This window comes from Alligator mississippiensis, chromosome 12 (genome assembly GCF_030867095.1).
Source record: "Alligator mississippiensis isolate rAllMis1 chromosome 12, rAllMis1, whole genome shotgun sequence".
Taxonomy (NCBI): domain Eukaryota; kingdom Metazoa; phylum Chordata; order Crocodylia; family Alligatoridae; genus Alligator; species Alligator mississippiensis.
Window position 1 is genome coordinate 2,827,872 of NC_081835.1, and position 18,819 is coordinate 2,846,690.

At 42.5% G+C, this 18,819-nt stretch overlaps 1 protein-coding gene across 5 annotated transcripts in view; it reads right to left on the bottom strand.

Annotated features, from left to right (window-relative positions):
* CADPS (calcium dependent secretion activator) overlaps nt 1-18,819 on the bottom strand; it is a 245,143-nt gene that overhangs the window by 60,614 nt on the left and 165,710 nt on the right. For 2 of the 5 annotated variants that reach the window (XM_059715930.1, XM_059715927.1), the window contains exons 14-19: nt 18,330-18,431; nt 17,178-17,241; nt 16,457-16,580; nt 14,034-14,102; nt 13,155-13,172; nt 4,327-4,433 (exon numbers count right to left, since the gene is read on the bottom strand). In XM_059715930.1, the coding sequence (XP_059571913.1) occupies nt 4,327-4,433; nt 13,155-13,172; nt 14,034-14,102; nt 16,457-16,580; nt 17,178-17,241; nt 18,330-18,431 (484 nt within the window). The remainder of the gene's footprint in view (nt 1-4,326; nt 4,434-13,154; nt 13,173-14,033; nt 14,103-16,456; nt 16,581-17,177; nt 17,242-18,329; nt 18,432-18,819) is intronic. The other 3 variants (XM_059715931.1, XM_059715929.1, XM_059715928.1) reach the window with 2 other exon arrangements.

Consider the following 18,819-nt stretch of genomic DNA (forward strand, 5'->3'; position numbering starts at 1 on the left):
AAGGGTGTGGAGCGCGCTGGTCCCTCTAAACCGGTGCTTGGAGCTGTCGGCCAGCTCACGCCACCCTAGTTCCTCCAGCTGCCAACCCGGGTCAGATTTAACGCTGGCCCTAGACTTTTAGCAAGGCACTTGCTGAGAAGCTCTTTTAAAGCTGCTGCCGACGTGAAGTGGCTCCACACAGCCGTTCAATGGCTCGTCCCGACTGGGCGGCTACGTTAAAAAAGAAGCACAAGACGAAGAATATGAAAATGCCGCTTTGACGTGATCTCGCCAATGGGACGGGTTGAGTATATCGTTCTGATTTTATTTGTTCTGAACAGCCAGATCATCTGAAGGGAAGGTGGTGGGAGCCCATTCTGCTTTCAATGTCTGCTCAATTTTTCCTCCCAAAGGTGTAAAAAAAATCAAAATAGAAAAAAAAAAAATCAAAGTTATGGTAGTTGACAATATCCCTTTAAAAGACATATTTTTATTTATTTTGTTGAACAAGGATGAAAGAGCTGGTTCTTGCACTGACTCATTTCTTCTGGCCAGGCCTTCATTTCTTAAGAGTCTGCCACACTGTCTCCTTGTCAAGTTATTATTGGGTGTATCTGGCAGCTAAGAATCCTGCTGGTCACTCTATATATGAAGGATGAGCAAAAATCAACATTTTTGGCAGGAGTGAAAGAATGTATTCTCCAACAAATCCCAACATAATTACTTCAGAGTCCTGCAATAAAAACCTGCTTCCATGAAAAAGAAAAAATGTTTGTGGTTTGTTTTTTTTCCCTTAAAGAAATTAACAGGCAAAGCATACGATTACTTTGTAAAAACCAGTCACATTTATTCCTGCTGGATTAGCCTCTGACTCACGAGAATTCCCTCTCCCATTTGCAGTAAGGCAGTAATTTCTTGAAATAAGAACAATAGCAGTTCATTACTCAATTTTTTTTTTCCAGATGGTAAAGTTTAATTTTATTTACCATCTACTTACCTGCTTTGATTTCAACATGATTGAAGGAAAATGAAGTTTGCCTTCTAGACAGACACACCTATCACTGCAAATTTTACACACGGGTACACATATATATATGTGTGTCTTCAATAGAGTTGCGCACACACACACATATATATATATATACACATACATATACATAGAGAGAGAAGGCAAAGTTTAAAAATGCATGAAGTCTTATGGCATGTATCATGACTCATCCAGGTGAAAGACGATCCAATTTGGAGCCACCTGATGAGACAAATGACACAATGGCAAAGACTCAAGCTGTTATATATTATATATGCACACCCATTATAGAAGGCAAGTTTCTTCTGCACGTTTGTCTGGGCTATGTGAAAGCTCGTCTAACTCTATGCACCTAGGCAGCTGGTCCAATAAAAGATATCACACCCTAAGAAATCCTTGCCTCTTGCATAATAAAAACAAATGATTTCTCCATGCTAATACTCTTTTAAACTTTTTGTTCCAAATGGTAAAGGTGGTTTCAGTTTAGGTTTACTTGATGGGGTCTGAATGTGTGTTGCATGTACGTGCATACAACAGTGGAATGGGCTCATCTTAATAGGCAAATGGTAATGGTTGCCTTTCTACAATAAGAAATCCAACTTCATTTTCTTTGTGGATAGCCAAAGGAGATATTCAGGTCATATCTATCCAGTGCAGGTATACAGAAAACTCCTTTAAAACCCTACCTGGAGAAATTAATTCAAAAGGGTAGACTTCAGTTACTTTGAAGTAAGCAGAAAGTCCAGCACTCCCTAAATGCTACCATGAAGATATTTATGGTGAAGAAGTGATGCTGACACTCTAAGAGGTCACCGTTTGTAACATGTTTGGCAAATGACTTCCCAGCAAAAAACATCCTGGAAGTTGCCTCCTTTGAATAAAATGCAGTCATTTGGAAAATTCCTATAATAGCCCAACCAGATACTGCACGATCACAAGGCAAATTGTGGGGCTGTGTTTGTGCATGCACCACAAAACTCACATGGTTAAACAACTTGCAACCTATTGCTTGGGAGAAATTCACACCTGTGCAGAAGGGGTGCCACCAGCATCCCGTTTATACCCTGCAGGCATAAATCAAGCGGTATAAGGACTTGGTGTTGGACTTCTGCAATAGGATAAATGAAACATCACCCTCCGGATCCCCTCTGAAATGGGAGCGTAGGAAAAACGTGATCCTGGCAATAAAATAAGTGCAAATCTGCTCTCACTAACAAAACCCTTCTGATGCCCAAGCTACAAAGCATGTGTTTTATTTCTAATCTTTTAAGGGTCTTTTCAGTGTAGTGGGCAGAAGAGAAGAGAAGACCATATTAGGTCCTCTTGCACCCCGAAGTTGCCAGTATGAAAATAACCTGGATTTTAAAAACAATGCATCACATGAAGGTGATGAGTGCAATAAAGTATGCGTTCCCCTTAGGCAGCCCTACCGCATTTCATAGACATCTTTGCAGCGTTCTGAGTTACACAGGGAGCATCTCAACTCTGTGAAAATAAAGATTATTTCTCTCTTCTCCGGGCTATCGTCTCTCTCTATATATAAATACTGTATATCCAGTACAATACACATACAGACAAAGTTAGAGGAAGACTAGCATCCTTCTACTCAATCGTTTATTATACAGTCTACTCCATGGCGTACTAGAGATCAGGAAAATACAAAACAACATAGGTTTTACAACAGGCTGAGGAAAGATTCCAGGCAGGTAGGGTTGTGTTGGGATGTAACTGCAGCGCTTGTAAAATAGACCCATTGCTACATGCATGGACTGGATACGTATCCCGCATTTCCCCTGCCGTGTTGGGCTACCAATTCCACAAGCAGTCCACGTGGAGTTGCTGTTACATTCCTCGGATTAAAGTTACAAAGCAAGGATCACCCAGGTAAAATCCCATTAGGAAACATGGCACTAAGAGGGCATGCACGAAATATGACAGGAAGTGACTCATTTCATTCAGTTTAGTCACATACCTCTTTCCCCTGCCAGGATCATCCAAGATTGAATGAACAGTAGAAAAACAGGGAGGAAATTTAAATATGCAATCAGGAGTTAGTTGGGACTTCTGGATTGTCGTGTATTAGAAATAAGTTAAATTGTACTGTAAATTTAATATACAGTGGAATGGTTTTAAGGTGATTGTGAAATTACTTATCAAATGTATTCAATGCAATATATAAATATGTGTGTGTATATATATATATATATATATATATATATATATATATAAATGGGAAGGAAAAGAGAAAATAGTGAATGAATGTAACAAGTTATAAACACTTAAGTGGTAAATCTTAATTTTAAAATGATCAACTTAAAAAAATAAATAAATTATCACAGTGAATTGGACTTGGGAAGCGCTGGCTGCTGATCCTAAACACTCGCGTGCCCATAAGCAACTGCGCTCGCTCGAGTAGCTGCACTGAGATCCAGATCATGTCAGTGGGACCACATCCGCGGGTGCGCGCATGAGCTTAACTCCTGACAGGGTCAAGCCTTCTGCTCTTGAGGTCCTCGCATACACGGGCTTTTGTGATATATGGATTTCCCCTGTTTAAAAGTGCTACTGCAACTAGCATCTCCCTGCAAGCACGTTTTGAAGGGCAGAGCCATGTTCAGTTTGGGAAGTGTTGGGCAGCCTATCCGATCAGGAACGTCAAAGGAGTCACCGCAGCCTCAGCAAATATCAACGGAGAAAACCCAAACAAGCTGAGCGAGGGGCGGCCGACAGAAAAGCCAGCGTGAAAACACCCTTTTAAAACATTACCGTGTCTAGCAACGCCAAGTAAAAAAACAAAACACATTAAAAACTGTTTTAAAATGAAGAAACAAACCCAAGAAAAAGCGTTTTGGACATTTATCATGGCTTTCTCGGCTGCAGCCACGAAGGGCAAAAACCTGAATGCTGCTTCGGCAGCTGCCTGCCGAAAACAGACTCAAGTGGTGACATCTGGATGTACAACCCTAAGGCTTTGAAACACGTGGCCCTTCTCAAAAGTGGACAGGCGTTAGGGTGCGATTATTCTGGCGATCTATACATTGAGCCACGCTTGGCTGTCACCGACACTCGTGGAAGAATGCACGTCGCTGTAAGTGAAAGCAGAATCCAACCCACTTTGGCTTGAAAAAGCCCTCTCCAAACAGTTGGTTTTATTCCCCTTTAATCACATTCGAACACTGTCCTTGAATCCGGCCGGACAGCTTGAACAGTGATAGAAAGCACCTCGTTCAGCAACCGCGACGGGAACGGACCCGGCTATTAAAACCAACCAGCTCCTGCTCAGACTATGGGAACATAACAACGCAGAGCACGGTGCTCACCTCTGCATGGTGTTCTTCGTTCTGCTGCAGGACTTCAATTACCAGCTCTGCCAGACGGATTGTGTCTTCTAGCTTTTTGGCAGGTGTGACTAACCGGCCTACATTTTCTGTAGTACAAGAACTTGAGTTAAAATGGAGTGCAGGCGGATAGGCTAGCTGTACGGCCAACAGATTTAGTGGTTAATAAAATCCCGTCATATTTAGTAACTTTAAAAGTCTTTTCATGCAAGTGTTAAATGCTAGTCATTAGTACCGAGCAAACCATAAAGCCACATTTGTTATTATACTCTGAAAACGCAGTGCTCCAGCTCCAAATTTTCAAAACACTGTACAAATTGTTTTACTTTCCATTTGCAATGGTAACGCTTCATTCGTTCATTAAATTGTGCGCGTTAAATTCCCTAGAGACAGCATCTACTTATTATTATAGGGCACTATCCATGCCTCTGTTTAGACTGTGCTATTGGTTATTAGGTGGATAAATGTCATTGCCCAAGCTCTGTTTGAAGGCATCTTTTAAAATAAGTTGTTGAATGTAACAGGGAGGCATTAATGCCAATGTGATGCAGGGATGCACTTTAAGATTTTACTGGTTGGAAAGATTTTATTCATTTCAGAGATATACAGGAGGATGCTGGCATTAAAAAGAAGTCAACTTGGTAGAAACCATTAAAGTGGGGAGTTGCACTCTATAAAATTAAAATTTGGGGCCTGATGTATCACTGTGCTACTTGAGGATGTAAGACCATTGAAAGTAAGGGAGTTGTGTTGGAGTGAACCAGAAACGACAGAATAACAAATCTGTCCATGTATTTAGAAGCATGATTTTTATGGGAAAACAGACATGACTTTAAAGCATAATTCTCTCCTGCCCTGCAGAAGAGTCAAAATACTGCAGGCAAGTGAAGAAAACGGGGAGTTATTTCATCCTACCTTGCAGCTTTCACTAAGCTTTCCAAACAGAATACAAAAAAAAAAAAGATAAATGAATCAGGGTATCTTGCACTACTGTTATGCATCCATATTTTAAAAGCTATATAGAGTAATAAATTGGCACAGATGGTTTATTTCATTAGAAAGCACATAAATAAATATAGGAAGGATGGCACGCTTTAAATAGGATTCTGATATGGGCTGAAAGATGCCGGGAGATGGCCAAGTGCAACGGTGACACGGGTCCTTAGAAACCAACCCTCTCGGGTCGCTCTTCCGGACTGCCACAGCCCATAGGAGCAGCTCAGGGGGCTAAGCTATAAGGCAAAATGATACTGGATTTGAGCATGGCTCTGGAGAAACCGAGGGAAAAGTGCCACCCATGCACGCTTTATCAGTGCCCACCAGGGTAACCGAAGGAAAAGGATTTAAAACTTGAGCAAATGTTAAAAATGAGGGTTACTGACATGGCTTTGCAGAGCTGGAAGACAAGCAAGTCTGTCCCGAGCCAGCAGGTAGGTTAACTTCCACTGAAATTCAATAGCAGCTGGGCACCTGGCGTCTTCAGGCCCTATTGAAAATTTAACCCTGACTACAGATTGAGCGGTTAGCTCGTGCTTCAGCCCCACTTCTTTGATTGAGCTTGGGCTTAAAGCTAAGCACATACTCAAAGGCTATGTTGAATCAGGCTCTACAAACAACGATGAGTGAAACCCCAGCCCCGTTGAAAGCAATGGCGGTTGTGACATTGCTTCAATAGGGTCAAGTTTTCACCGTCCTCATGAAATCTTCCCTATTAGACCGGTCTTTGATTACATCCTGAAAGTTGCTGAGCTTTCTGATAAGTCGTGGCTGAGATTTTCAACATCGGTAGCTGGGACTCAGGGTACTACATCCACGTCTAGGCACCTGGGCACGGGTCTGCGGCCTGGTTTTTGGCAGTGTTGAGTATCTCTGTATCCAAGAGGATCTGGGGAGCTGCAGGTGCTTAATCCCTTTGCTTCTATTGACACGCCGAAGTGCTTGTGCAACTGCAGTAAATGTTTTGCTGGTTTGGCCCATCAGTATGGGCACTGTCCCGCGCCCCACCCCACATCCTCCTGCCTTCTCTTCCAAAATTTGTCTTAAGTGAATACCAAACAGAGGGCCAGTTATTAACTCCTCTTTCTTTTCAGCATCCACTCAAGCTCCTCAGCAGAAGCTGAGAACTGCCTCTTCTTTCTTTTGTGCAACAACAGGCTGCGAAAAACTTTCCAGAACATGTTGCCCCCGATTTTACGTCACAGACGTGACTGGGAGTGTTGCCATTGCTTTCAAGGGGAGCAGGATGAGGCCTGCACTCACTCGTGGCAGTGATCTGCTCTCCAACACAACTAAAAGACAAAAGTGTTAATAAGAACAACTGCTCGGAGATGCTGTCTTTAAAGAAAATATTGATGCTTATACAACTTTGGCAGCCAGCAGATGTCAATCTTAATTTTTTTTTTCTTATTTTAAATATTTCCCTGGGTAAGTTACTATACATCAGAATATTCTGTTAAAATAGCTGGAGCACTGACAGTTAAATGAAACGTATACGATATACTTATCAAACATTTCATACACCATCGTTTAAAGCTCATACATATTTATAGTTATCATGCAAAATGTTATGCAACAACAATGTTATTTTGTGCTGACGTTGATATTTGAAAATGTTGCATATGTCAGACATTGCTAGACAAAAAAAATGTGGACATTTTGAAATAAATGCTATCTCTAAATTTCTAAAAGCCTACAGATAGGTGCAAAAGCCTCGCGTTAGAAATAGCTTTCTAATATTAAGCTAAACTAGAGTAGCGAGAAACTGCTAAGCTAGAACACTGTTAAATGGAAGAAAGGAAGACTATTACAGTACTTGGTGTTTGTCTAGGCATGCCTTTGCGCATCTGATTTATCATGTTAGGCTGCATTTGAGTGGAGGGTGGTGGCCCAGCCGGTGGCTTAGGCTTGGATGGACGAGCTGTTTGCAAGTGATGGAGAGAGACACCAAAAGTAAAGAGACACGTGACTTCACACACACTGACACAAAGATGGAAACTTTGAAAGAAACATAAGCAGAAATGATAAAATACCAATGGAATAAGCTGCTGTTTTGGGCTTATTGGGACTTCAAGGATTACACAATTATGACACCATTTAACAACAAATATTTGGGAAGTCTGCAGATCCTAATGTACTGCACTTTGCAACCAGAACACTTAAAATTCAAAGTGGATGCTAATTGTATTTCATGTAGCCAAGTGCTAAAGGAAGAGTTTAGTATAATCATTTAGTTAACTCTTGTGTTGGAGAAATGTGATATACGATCATTGCTCGAGTCCCACCCCCCCCGCCCCAAAGGAAAGAACTGCTACCTAAAGCTAGGGTCCCCATGCCTGCTTTCAGATTTAATACTAACATAACAACACAGGAATTAATTGCTTTGCAAATACCAGTTACAGATTTTAGACTTAAACACCACTGTTGGTGAAAGGGAGCTATAAGATATTCTTGCATTCTTTGTGCAATTTAAACATGTAAAAAAATCTGTCACTTAAAAATGTGTGGTTCCTGATTGTTTCCAGCTCATTTAATTATTTTTGACTTGGAATTCTAGTGGCTTTTATATTCTGGGTTGAATCATATATAAGAACTTGCCAGCTCTATCAAATATGTTACTTGCTATTCCAAATGTTAGAATGCGGCAATCAGGACTTGACCCATCTGTCATATAGTTTACAATATCAGCAAAGCAGAAAATCTAAGAAAATAGCCTTTCCTTCTCAACACGCACACATATACCACCGACCACATATAGCGACTGTGCTGATACTATAGTCCTTATCAACATTTAAGAGCAGCTTTTAATCGCCTGAGTACAGCAGCGTGACTAGTTCTAATAATTGTGTTTGCAAGGAATCTGGCATATTTATCTGGACAGTCTATTGCCAAAAGTCCTTCCCATTTTTGCTTGTGTTTTCTAGGGGAAGAAGAGTTTGGCTTCTGGTTCATACAAAGTGGGTTTCTCATTTTTCTTTTTTGGGATTCTTGTAGTATTATGGAAATGATCAGAGCATAGTAACAATACCCTAGCAAACACTCGCTAAAGAGTAAAAGTTGGATGCATCTCTCAATGTACAGACACACACACATACACACATTAAATCATTGCACAGCTGAACAGAGTCAATAAGACAGAATCTAGGTTTAAAAAATACCGGGCTGTTTTTTTTCTTCTTTTTTTTTGCTTCTAAAAGTTTAAACAAATCGATTCATTCATTTCCAGAAATGGCCTGGTCATTATTTGTCGGCTAGCAGAGGGGTCCTCTCCCCAGAACCATCCCTTATATCATCACAGCATCAAGCGACACGTGTTTAGGGAACACGGCTCAAGAAGTCCTTCCTGATTCATATGGTGAACAAGAATATGGGCACGCACTTTGGCTCAGCCCATGTGCAACGGTGCACAGCACAGCACTGCCAAGGGCAGTTTGCATCAATCTCTGGGGAAAGGAAGTGGTTCTGACAGGAGATTACTGGACTTTGGGTCCTAGACATTAATGCAACACCTCCTTAAACAACTTCATCTATTAGGTTCCCAAACAGGGCGCTCTCATGTGACCGGTATGTCAAAGAGAGACGATTCCTCAAAAATGGTACCGAGGCCAAGGGAAACATCACATCCAGGAGAAGCATGCAGCTCGGCAAGCCCTGCGGGAAGCTGACAGATTTTGCAGCTAGTCATATCCACTGTTCTCTATTATTGCTACAGATGCAGACACTGCAGTGACCCAGAGGAGAAATGCATTTCAGACTTTGCTGACAGCTGGCTCCTTGTGCAACCTCACTTGTTTTCTATTTTTGTGGGGAAGGCACCGGTTAAAGCGGAAGGACAGGAGAAAAGAGAGGAAAGCTGGCTAATACAGCCACAGGCCGTACCCTGCTGCTGTTCAGATACACACACAAGGCGGCTTGAAGGACTTTTGTTGGACGGTGGACAGCCACGGTCTCAATTCGGCCTCCATCCATCTACCCCTAGGGTCTGCGTCAGTTCAGTCAGCTCCACCAAATATAATGCAACGCTACCCAGTATGACCCACTGCAGCCTTCTCCTGGGAAAAAAAATAATCCAGGCCAAATCACAACCAATTTGGGAGTGATTTTGGGCCATGTACAAGGCAGGTTTATGACAATGAGGCCAAACTGCCCACCGAGTCAACCAGCGGTTAATGCTTCTGGTCACTTTGATTGTTAAGAGCCAAGTCCTGGCCTCTTATTCAGAGCCTGAATGAACCTGAAAACTGTAGTCTTCACCACCGTTTGGGGGAAACAGGGAACAGGCTTCGACTTTAGCTGTTTCTCTTATCTTTTGGAGCTCTGGAAGAAATCTCATCATCGTGTCTACCCTGAACTGGTCCCTCTCCCTGTCTCATGTCTAAGACTGGTTGGGACTAGCAACTAGGTACCGCTGTGTACCCAAATCCCCTGGAGAGCCCAGGGTGGTAGACACTGGCAGACTCACAACATGCCAGAAACAACAAGCAGAAAGCCCATCGTTTGCACCCACTTACATTAAAAAACATGGCCGGAAGAGCAGGTAGAGGTGGTCTTTGCATGTTAACCTAGTGGTTAGAGCACTCCCCCTGCAACAGGCGGTCCTGGGACTAGGTCAGAGGCCCACAGACTGCTCATGCATTTTGCATTAAAGAGGCACTGGATAAAATATGTAACAGCAAAATGGTGTGGGGAGAAGATGACCACCTCAGGAATCGTCAATCCTTGGGAATAGTCCCGTCTAAATGACTCTTATCAATGACAACGTATAGGTGAGGTGAGCTCCAGAGGGCCAAGTTATGGGTTTTTAGTTAAAAACAGCTGAATACTGCTTCAATAAATAAAAGGAATTGGGTAGCAGGACATCACGAGGCTGAAGCAAACATGCAAAAGGGAGTGAGAGTTACAGAGGAGTGAGCAAGAAATTATTTCAAGAATTCAGCCTCTTTTTGTGTGCTCACTACCAGCCTGCAGACTGCAACCCCCTTGCCTTTATTTCCTCTTCCCATTTATTTGAAAAATCTTTTTTTTTTTTTTAATTTTATGAATTCCCAATGGATTCACAAACTGAAACTGAGCTGCAGATTTCATGAAGTCTGAGCTCCCTACAACGCTGGCCAGTGAACCCAGGCTGCTTAAACTGAACCTGGGAAGAGTGGGAGAGAGCCTGACCTGAATGCATTTAACACACGTTAAAAACAATGCACTTAATTCACCCGGTTCACACTGGCATGTAAAACATGGGGGTGGAGAATGGGCTCTGCACGTCCCATGGGCTGGGTCTGACTAGGGTTTTTTCCGCCATCCCTCTCTCGCTTGCAGCCACCAGCATTTAAGGCCTAGGAAGTTCTAGGTCTGGACGATGGGGCAGTGAGACCCCCCTACCCATTTTCCTTCAATGCCAAGATGCCTCTCTCAAAGCAGATTTGCTTTCCCAAATACAGTCAAGCAACTGGATGCTCTTCCCTGCCCTGAGATGGGGCGGGCTGAGTGCAGGGACTGCATCCTGCTGCCCGCGGTAGGGGACAAGGCGTGACAGGGATGCTCCATGCAACAGTTGCTCATCCCACCCCAGCATGGCATGCCTGGGGTTTCAGCTGAGCAGCAGGAGAGCAGAGGGGCTGAGTTACCATTGCTGCTGCTATGATCATGGCCCAGGGGATCATTGTAGGGGCTGTTATTAATACCACGGGAAAGAGCTAGGTCGGACGGGGATGGTGCATGCATCTCCGCAGCGTGAGCACAGATAGGTATCTGCTCACCCGAGGAGGGTTTGGGGACTCTGGCAAAGGCTGAACCCTGTCGTGCTTTAGGAGGGGGGTGAAGGGAAGAGTAGAAATGCTTACACCGCAGCAGACCAGGTAGCCCGTGAGCTGGTTTCTGCTTGCTGGTGAAGCTGCTATATTCAGAAGCTTAAACGTAAAGACATCATTTACATCCTTGGTCTCTTCTTTTCCAGTCACTGTTAGTTGCTATCGCCACCCACCACTTGCCCCTTTCTTTGCACTCTGCTTCCCCAAGGAGCCGTGCACCAAAGACAACAGTCCTTTGGTGAAGACTGAACCCTTTTCATAGCTTCAGTGTAAATGAGACCCAGACTGTCACACCCGCGGCATTTCTGGATGACAATGCATTGCATTTCACACACCCTGGCCAGACAGGGCGCTGCTCCACAGAAGTCATTCTTTCCTAAAGGAACAGTGGATTCCCAGTTTCCATAAGGAGACAGAGCACAACCCCTACTTTAGGGGTTTGTATGCCTTCATCCAAGTGCTAGCAATTTTTGCTTGATTAATAACCACAGATTATTCATTTTTAATTGTTTTAGCATATTTGCCTGTTGAATGTTCTATTTAAAAACCATGTTTTTAAGAGCCCGCAAGAGGCTAAGAGCTCTTCAGGAAAGATGGGGAATTAGATGGGGAGATATCTGTGGGTGTCTTGTTTTCAGCGTCGTATTTTCAGTCTCTCTGCAGTTGCAATACAATTGAGAGCAGTCACATTTTACATTCGACTTGAGGAAAAGCAAGCCAATGCTTCGCTCCTTGATTTTAAGACCAAATCCTGCGTACCTGACAAGCCAAAGCTCCCTTAAAGAAACCAGCACAAACAAAGGGTGGTTTAAGGGAGCAAGGCCAGTAGGATTAGGGTTTTTGTGGTCTTTCACTGGGTTCAAGCAACACAGAAGCTGGTTTTATTCTCAACTAAATAGGCCCTTTGAAAGGTAGCCCTTATTTCCCAAATACAAAATAGGCGGCATATCTGCCTCTGGTCTGAAAACCAGTGATGCTCTATGTCCTTAATTGTACTGACACGCTGGGATCTAAGGTAATTATTGGGGATGAATGGGCCCACACATATGACATGATTTCTTTTGTTTTTGTGCCTATATTTGGGCAAAGAGCAAAACCTGTACATTTTGTAAGGGATGTTGCTTTCTTATTAGGACCCGCCGTTAACACCACAGCGACGAAACAAGGTGCCGGGCTAGATCTGGCTGTCCACGAAAGCTGCACCCGTGGAAACCAAAACAGGAGCTGGCCTAAGACTTTGCATCTCTTTCTAAACTAATTTCTTTTCTGGAAATGGTTCTGAAATCAAGTTTATCCTTTGTGGAGGGGAGGAAACAACCATCAAAATTATTTCGGAAAAAGAAACTAATGGTTGATATGTCAAGAACTGTCAAACCATTAACCCTGATATGTAACAGTCATGAAAAAAGTGACACCCGTCCAGGAGCGCTACCGGAAAGAATTGCAGTGGGAAGGTCTGAGCCCTGCCCCGGCTTCGTTACGAGTCGCCACAGGTTACGAACAAAAGACAAACACAACTTTTGTCTGACTGGGTGTTGTTAGGTACACATTAACAAAAAACCATTCTTCCCAGTAGGGCATCAAACAGAAGATGTGAAAAACAAAAATGAAAGTTAGTTGAGTCATAAATGTGCTCATTCAGTGTTCAAATGGCAGGCCAAATCGTTCGGACTTTTCTGCATCAAAAAGTAGTTTTAGTTCCTTTGGAAAACAGGAAACTTTTTCTTCTAGCGGGATAGATGTCTATTCGCTGAAAACCTGTCTCCTCGTCAGGGTGTCCTTTCACTATAAACGAGCTCTGCTCTATACTATACCCTAAGGCACGCGTAAAAGAGATTATGTATGTCGAGACAGCACAAATTAACTCCTTAAGTATTATGGCAACTCCGTTTTCAGTCTATAGGAGTACATATCTTAAGGAGCTATGAAAGAAAACAAAGATATATATATAGATATATATATAACTCAACAGTCCTAGCAATTTATAATGCATATACAATTGTTCACCTGCATCCTTTTGATTCTCTATATGAAAGAGAGAGAGAGCGACAAGGAGAGAAAAGAGAGAAACAAGAACAGATATGCAGGATTAATGAGCAAGTGGACCAAAATGCCCCGCAGTTATGTGTGATATATGACATTTGAAAAGGAAAAAAAAAAGTTGCCCCCTTCACTCCCACCACCCAGAAGCATGGCATCACCCAAACGGCTCCTTTCACAGGGGTGAAAGAAAATGCTGCACGGATAGAAAATTAGTGAACTCAGTGAGCTAAGCTCTGGGAACATGCGACCGCTAAGTTTGCATGTCCCAGCCAGAGCTTGGTGTAAAAGAATAAATAAAAAAATCTAGAGAGAGAACAAATAAAAGCATTTCTGCTTGAGAGAGAACAGACGGAAGACATGTAAGATCTGATGTACAGAGAAAGGACAGCTTTATATGATCTTATATACAGGAGCGTTTCAAGATCGTATACACCGGAAAAGGGATGCCTTTTTCCAAATGTCCTTTATCTGACCTCTCGCTCATTGTTTCCCAGTGTAGCTGCTACCTTTTGATTGTGTACCAGTGACAAGCACTTTACAAATTGGGGTTACACAGAAGCAAAGTAAAAATGCATTCAGGTCACAGACATAAAGAATAAACTGAAAAAACTTACAGACAATCGGAGTTCATCACAAACAAATGGCTTAATTGTCTAACCTGTTTTAGGCTGATAAAAAGTGACTGGACTTCTCACACTGGGTTTCACAGACAGAAGCAACAGACAAGCCAATGCTAAAAGACTTGAAGCAAGGAAAGTGAGTTGGTTTGGATCTGGATTTTCTTGGAGTAATGAAAACAGAAAGAGTGAAGACAGCATGGAGAGGAGGGTGGTAGGTACTCACGAATGGTTAAATCCATCACTTGAGAGGCCAAGCAGAAGACAGGATGCTCATACATTTCTCTCTTTTTCCCTATAAAAGAGGATTTGGGCATGCAAGAGGCTTAGGTCAGAGGTAAAGAGGTTATAGGTCAGAGGAAAACTTTATATTAGCTTAAGAGGAAAATAGCTGTAGAGTATTTTGGGGGTACACACAGGATAAAAGGAAAAAAAAAAAAAAAAGGAGAGCTTTAAAATTGGAGATCTATTGGATTAACCATTCAGCATGCCCATGAGTCACAGAAGAGGTTGTGACCATGATTGTAGAGGTTTATTCTGGATTGTTTGCAAGAATATAATGATCCAAACGTCATGAATAGAAGGAAGTAGAGTTCCACTGAGTTAAGGCTCCGAGATACTAAGGGTTTTGGCCTTCAGTATCTAAGGCTTTTGCAGGTATTTCTTCATAAACATAGCCTCAAGCAGTTCTGCTGCTAATATTTCCTCATGCGCCGCCAGGAATTTCTGAAAGGCTCGGATGGCCAAGTTTAAACCGTTTTGGGCTCAAAATCGCATGCTGCGTAGACAAAGGCATCTCATGGAGGCAACTCTTTTGGAAGCGAACTGGTTTGTACCTTGTCGTGGACTATGCTCATGAAAGAAAACCTGACGCATGCAGCTGGCGGATGTTGGGTTGTTTGGAGTAACAATCCCAGCATGCTTTGAAATTGGTGTCACAGCCACTTTTATAGCGGCAACATAGAAAAGTGGCTGTGGCCAATCACGAATAAGGGAGGAGAGAAGCAGAAGAGAGCAAGTAGTGTGGAATGAAGAATTTCTCTGAAAAGGTAGCTGGAAAAAAAAAGTTTGTTGCTTCAAAGTATTCCCAGACCTAAAAGTCACAGTGCAAAAAAGAGGGCAGATAATTAACACAACCAAGAAGAATTGAGGCACAAAAGGAAAGTACACACTAACTGTTCTACTTTGGAAATGAATGCATTTTTACTTACAGATCATAAAGTTTGTTTTTTGCATAGATTTATCTGAAAGAAGAGAGCAAATCTTACCAACGAGTTAGGGATATTTGCACAGAGACCTAGGGAAGCCAGCATTTGGTAGCAGCAGCCATCAAAACAAAAGTTGTTTTCACTCCGAGTCCTTCTCCGTCCTTGTCAAGTATATTTAAACATTGCATTTTACAGAAAACACCAATTAAAATATCCTGTGAAGTTGAGTGCTTCGATAAATTGCCTGATAATACAGTGCTTATTAAACCTCCATTCCTTCTCTATTTTTGTCACTCATTACCAAGTCAAGAGTTGATAAACATCCTTTTAGTGCCCAATTCTTAAGTGTTTCTCACTGGATGCATAACAACGAATTCATTACCACTGGTACACAATTTGCATCGTCAGACAGAAAAAAATAGAAAAAGAGAGGACATGTCATGTACAGCACCTGGACAATTTGATGTGTTATAACCCAGTTCCTCACATAAGCAAGAACCAGGAGCAAATCATATAGGGATTTCTTCACTTTCCGTAATATCTGAGAGACATACAACATGGATCTAGCTTTAGGAAAGCCTCTTAAATCTCACACAACACCACCGCAGAACATACACTTCATTTTGAGCAGAGTTCCCAGTTATCGGCACAGAAGAAGTTGTTCAGGAATTTCAGATTGTTGAATAGCAGCCAACAAGGTAACAATGAAAAGTGATTAACATGTAATCATCTGTTGAATTATAGCGCTCCAACAAACAAGATATCCTCTGGCAAGTTTTAAAATGTCTTTTTGATGGCTACATGTGTCTCTGGTCACCAGTTATTACTCCCCCATAACTTAAAAGGTCAGTAATATCAGCGACGTTGGATTTAGAGTGACAAGAATGAAATCTGATGCAAGTATGGGACCAACGATCAATGACTTCCACTAGGCACAAAGGAAAGGCAATGAAACACTATCCAGCAAAAGACATTTTAAGTTTTCGACAACCCAATAAGCAGAGATAAAGCTTTTTTTTGGTTTGTTTTTGATTCTTATATTCGATTGTTCCCTGCACTCCAATGTCACAAGCAATTAGTTGCATTTTACTTTCCAGCTATGAAGATGACATCCCATGTATTTCTTAATTTGTTTTTTAAAACGATGACACGCGTATGAATGCTGTACCACTGGCCAAATGCGCTAACAATCAAACGAAGCTGGGAGTCTGTTAACTGTTTCATCTCTTTTTCCCCCAGAAAAAGAAATATTTCACCCAACCTCTACTCTCCATTGCTTTTAAACAAATCAACACTGCAAGAACGCTCCAGAGCTAATTCTGTTTTCTGTTCAAGTGAAAAAAAGTATTTAATTTTTTAATTTTTTTTTTAAACAGCTGCCAGCCATAGTCCCCACCTAGAAACATTGCAAAATTGTAATGTCACAAAGAAATTGCCTTACCTTCAATTTTGGCATACTCTGATAGTCGAGTATAGTTGACTAAAGCTGCCTGCTCCAAGCATCTACGGATGACTGTTTTTACCTCCTCTTGAGGAACTGGAGTAACTATGTCTTTCATAAGGACCTTGACATAAGAAAAACTGATTTGTTGTGGCATCAGGCATTCACATAATTGATCACTGTGGATTTTTTGTATGCTCAACAAATTCATGCATTTCCACTGGTCACGCAGCCTGGCTGCTGGTCCCTGACTACAGGGCTTGATCTTGTGGTTCAGACGGTAGGAGCTCTGGCTTTTGGGTCCAGAAACGGCCGATTCTGGCCCCACAGAGGATGCAGTCCAAGTGCTTTATTGCAGATGGGAAGCTTTTTTGGAACCATTTAACATAACGCTTAAAAAGACTGACTCTACCTCGTTACGCCAGTATTAAACCGGCGTGACCCCGATTCCATAGACTATTGTCTCCAAAGGAAAATAACTGGTTTCATGAAAGGGAAAATTAGGTTCATAACATTCAAAATTCTCCATCAGCTGCACTCGCTCATATAATTGCAACATCAACCGATTTGACCATTCACAGGACATAATTAATAATGCAGCATTACCTAGTCCGACCTGTGCATACGTGTGCACATACCTTACGGCCACGGAAACTCTCCTGCATGGGGGACTGTGTATGCCTACAGGATTTTAAAATAGCTTTGTTATTCTTATGCTTACCCTTTCCAGTAGCGAGAGGGTAGCTTTTAATGCACCTTCTGGTCGGCCAAACGGAAAGCAATACCTAGAAAAACATACGATTTTAAAGATTAGTTGGGTGCTTGCGGCTTGCTGGCTCAGACGTGCCAGTAAGCTGAACGGTGACACAATAAGAACGATGCTCTCTGAAATGGGACAGGTGGGCCCTCTGCTCCTGCTCGACAAAGTGAGACCCTCCGCTCCTTGGCTCAGGCCCTGGTGCTTGAATCAGATTAGGTCCCTCACTCTTTGGTAGAAAAACTCTCAGAAACAGTCTGTGTGCCCCAATCTGCGGTCTGAAGGATGGAGCCCGAGGCTCCCGTCAGCGGGAAAATGAAATGATGGGTGACTGGTAGGAGTAGGTAGTCTTCCAGCTCATTAGATCTGGCTGTCAACTGGGAGGGAGAGTGTGTAGCTCTACCAGGAAGGGGTTAAATACCATTTCATTGCAATAAAAGGGAAAAGGGGCTCCCAGAAAAGGATGGGATAAGTGACTTCAAGCTGGGAAACTACTGATCCCATCATAATCTCAGGCCATAACTAATTGCTTGAACTGACTACTTTATTTTTGAACGTGGCATTTGATTTTCATGGAGCTTTATGTCAGCCCTCATCTGGAGAATTGGGGATGACCACTGCACGAAAAGGCCCCTTTGTCAGAGGGGATCTTATCACCTATAAAGGCGGGTGGTATCTGTTGTTCCCATAATTATACCATCCCTGGGGGCAAGAAAAACAATAACTGTCTGTCTTTACATTTGGGGGAGATGGGGAAAGATCGCTATTAAGCAGAAGGGGATGGATGGGAAAGGGCAAGAAATAAGACGCAGGGTATTTCAGTACTGCATTAAAATCATTGGTCTAGTCTGAGTCCTCACCATGTCTGAGGCCTACGTGGGCAAGACATGCTGAAATCCCTCAAAGGAGCGCAACTTCTGCTACTCAGCTGCAAACACATTTGTGTCTTCTGCAGCATCCACAACACGCTCGGTTGTTTGACACCGTGTATACGGCTTTTGCAGAAAGATAAGAAGTTGCTGCCTTGGAAATTTAGTTTTTAAGATGCCGTGTCTGTGGGACAGAAACTGGAGGAAATGCACCCTCCTTCGCTCTAAGCTGGCAGCTTGTCTTTACCTAAAATGTGTGATTTGATTCTCCAGGAGTAAACGGAGCCTTTCCTTGATTTCTTCAAAACGTTCCTTCTCGTCTACCGTTACGGTTCCTATTCCATCAGGCCTGAAGGAAAAATGCCATGAATGACTCAAACATCACCCTGCGACCCCGGTAAGTCATCTGTACAGCAAACAAGATATTGCATTTTCTGGACACGGGTGTCATCGACTATTAGAACCAGAATATAATGGCCGTGCTAGGGGAGGGAGCGCCTTGTAGCACGTATGCTTTTCAATAGCAAAATCATTGCTTTTCCACACATTGCAGAAAATAAAACAAAATGACGTGGTTCTTTCTTAAATCTGCATGTACGGTACTGACTACAATGGAAGCTTTCATGCAACGGAGACTGCAGGATCGGACCCACCGCTCCATTAAATGAACAAATAATTTCTATAGGAAAAAAAGGCTCTGCAACATTATCAAAGCAAAAAGGGATTCATAGTAAACC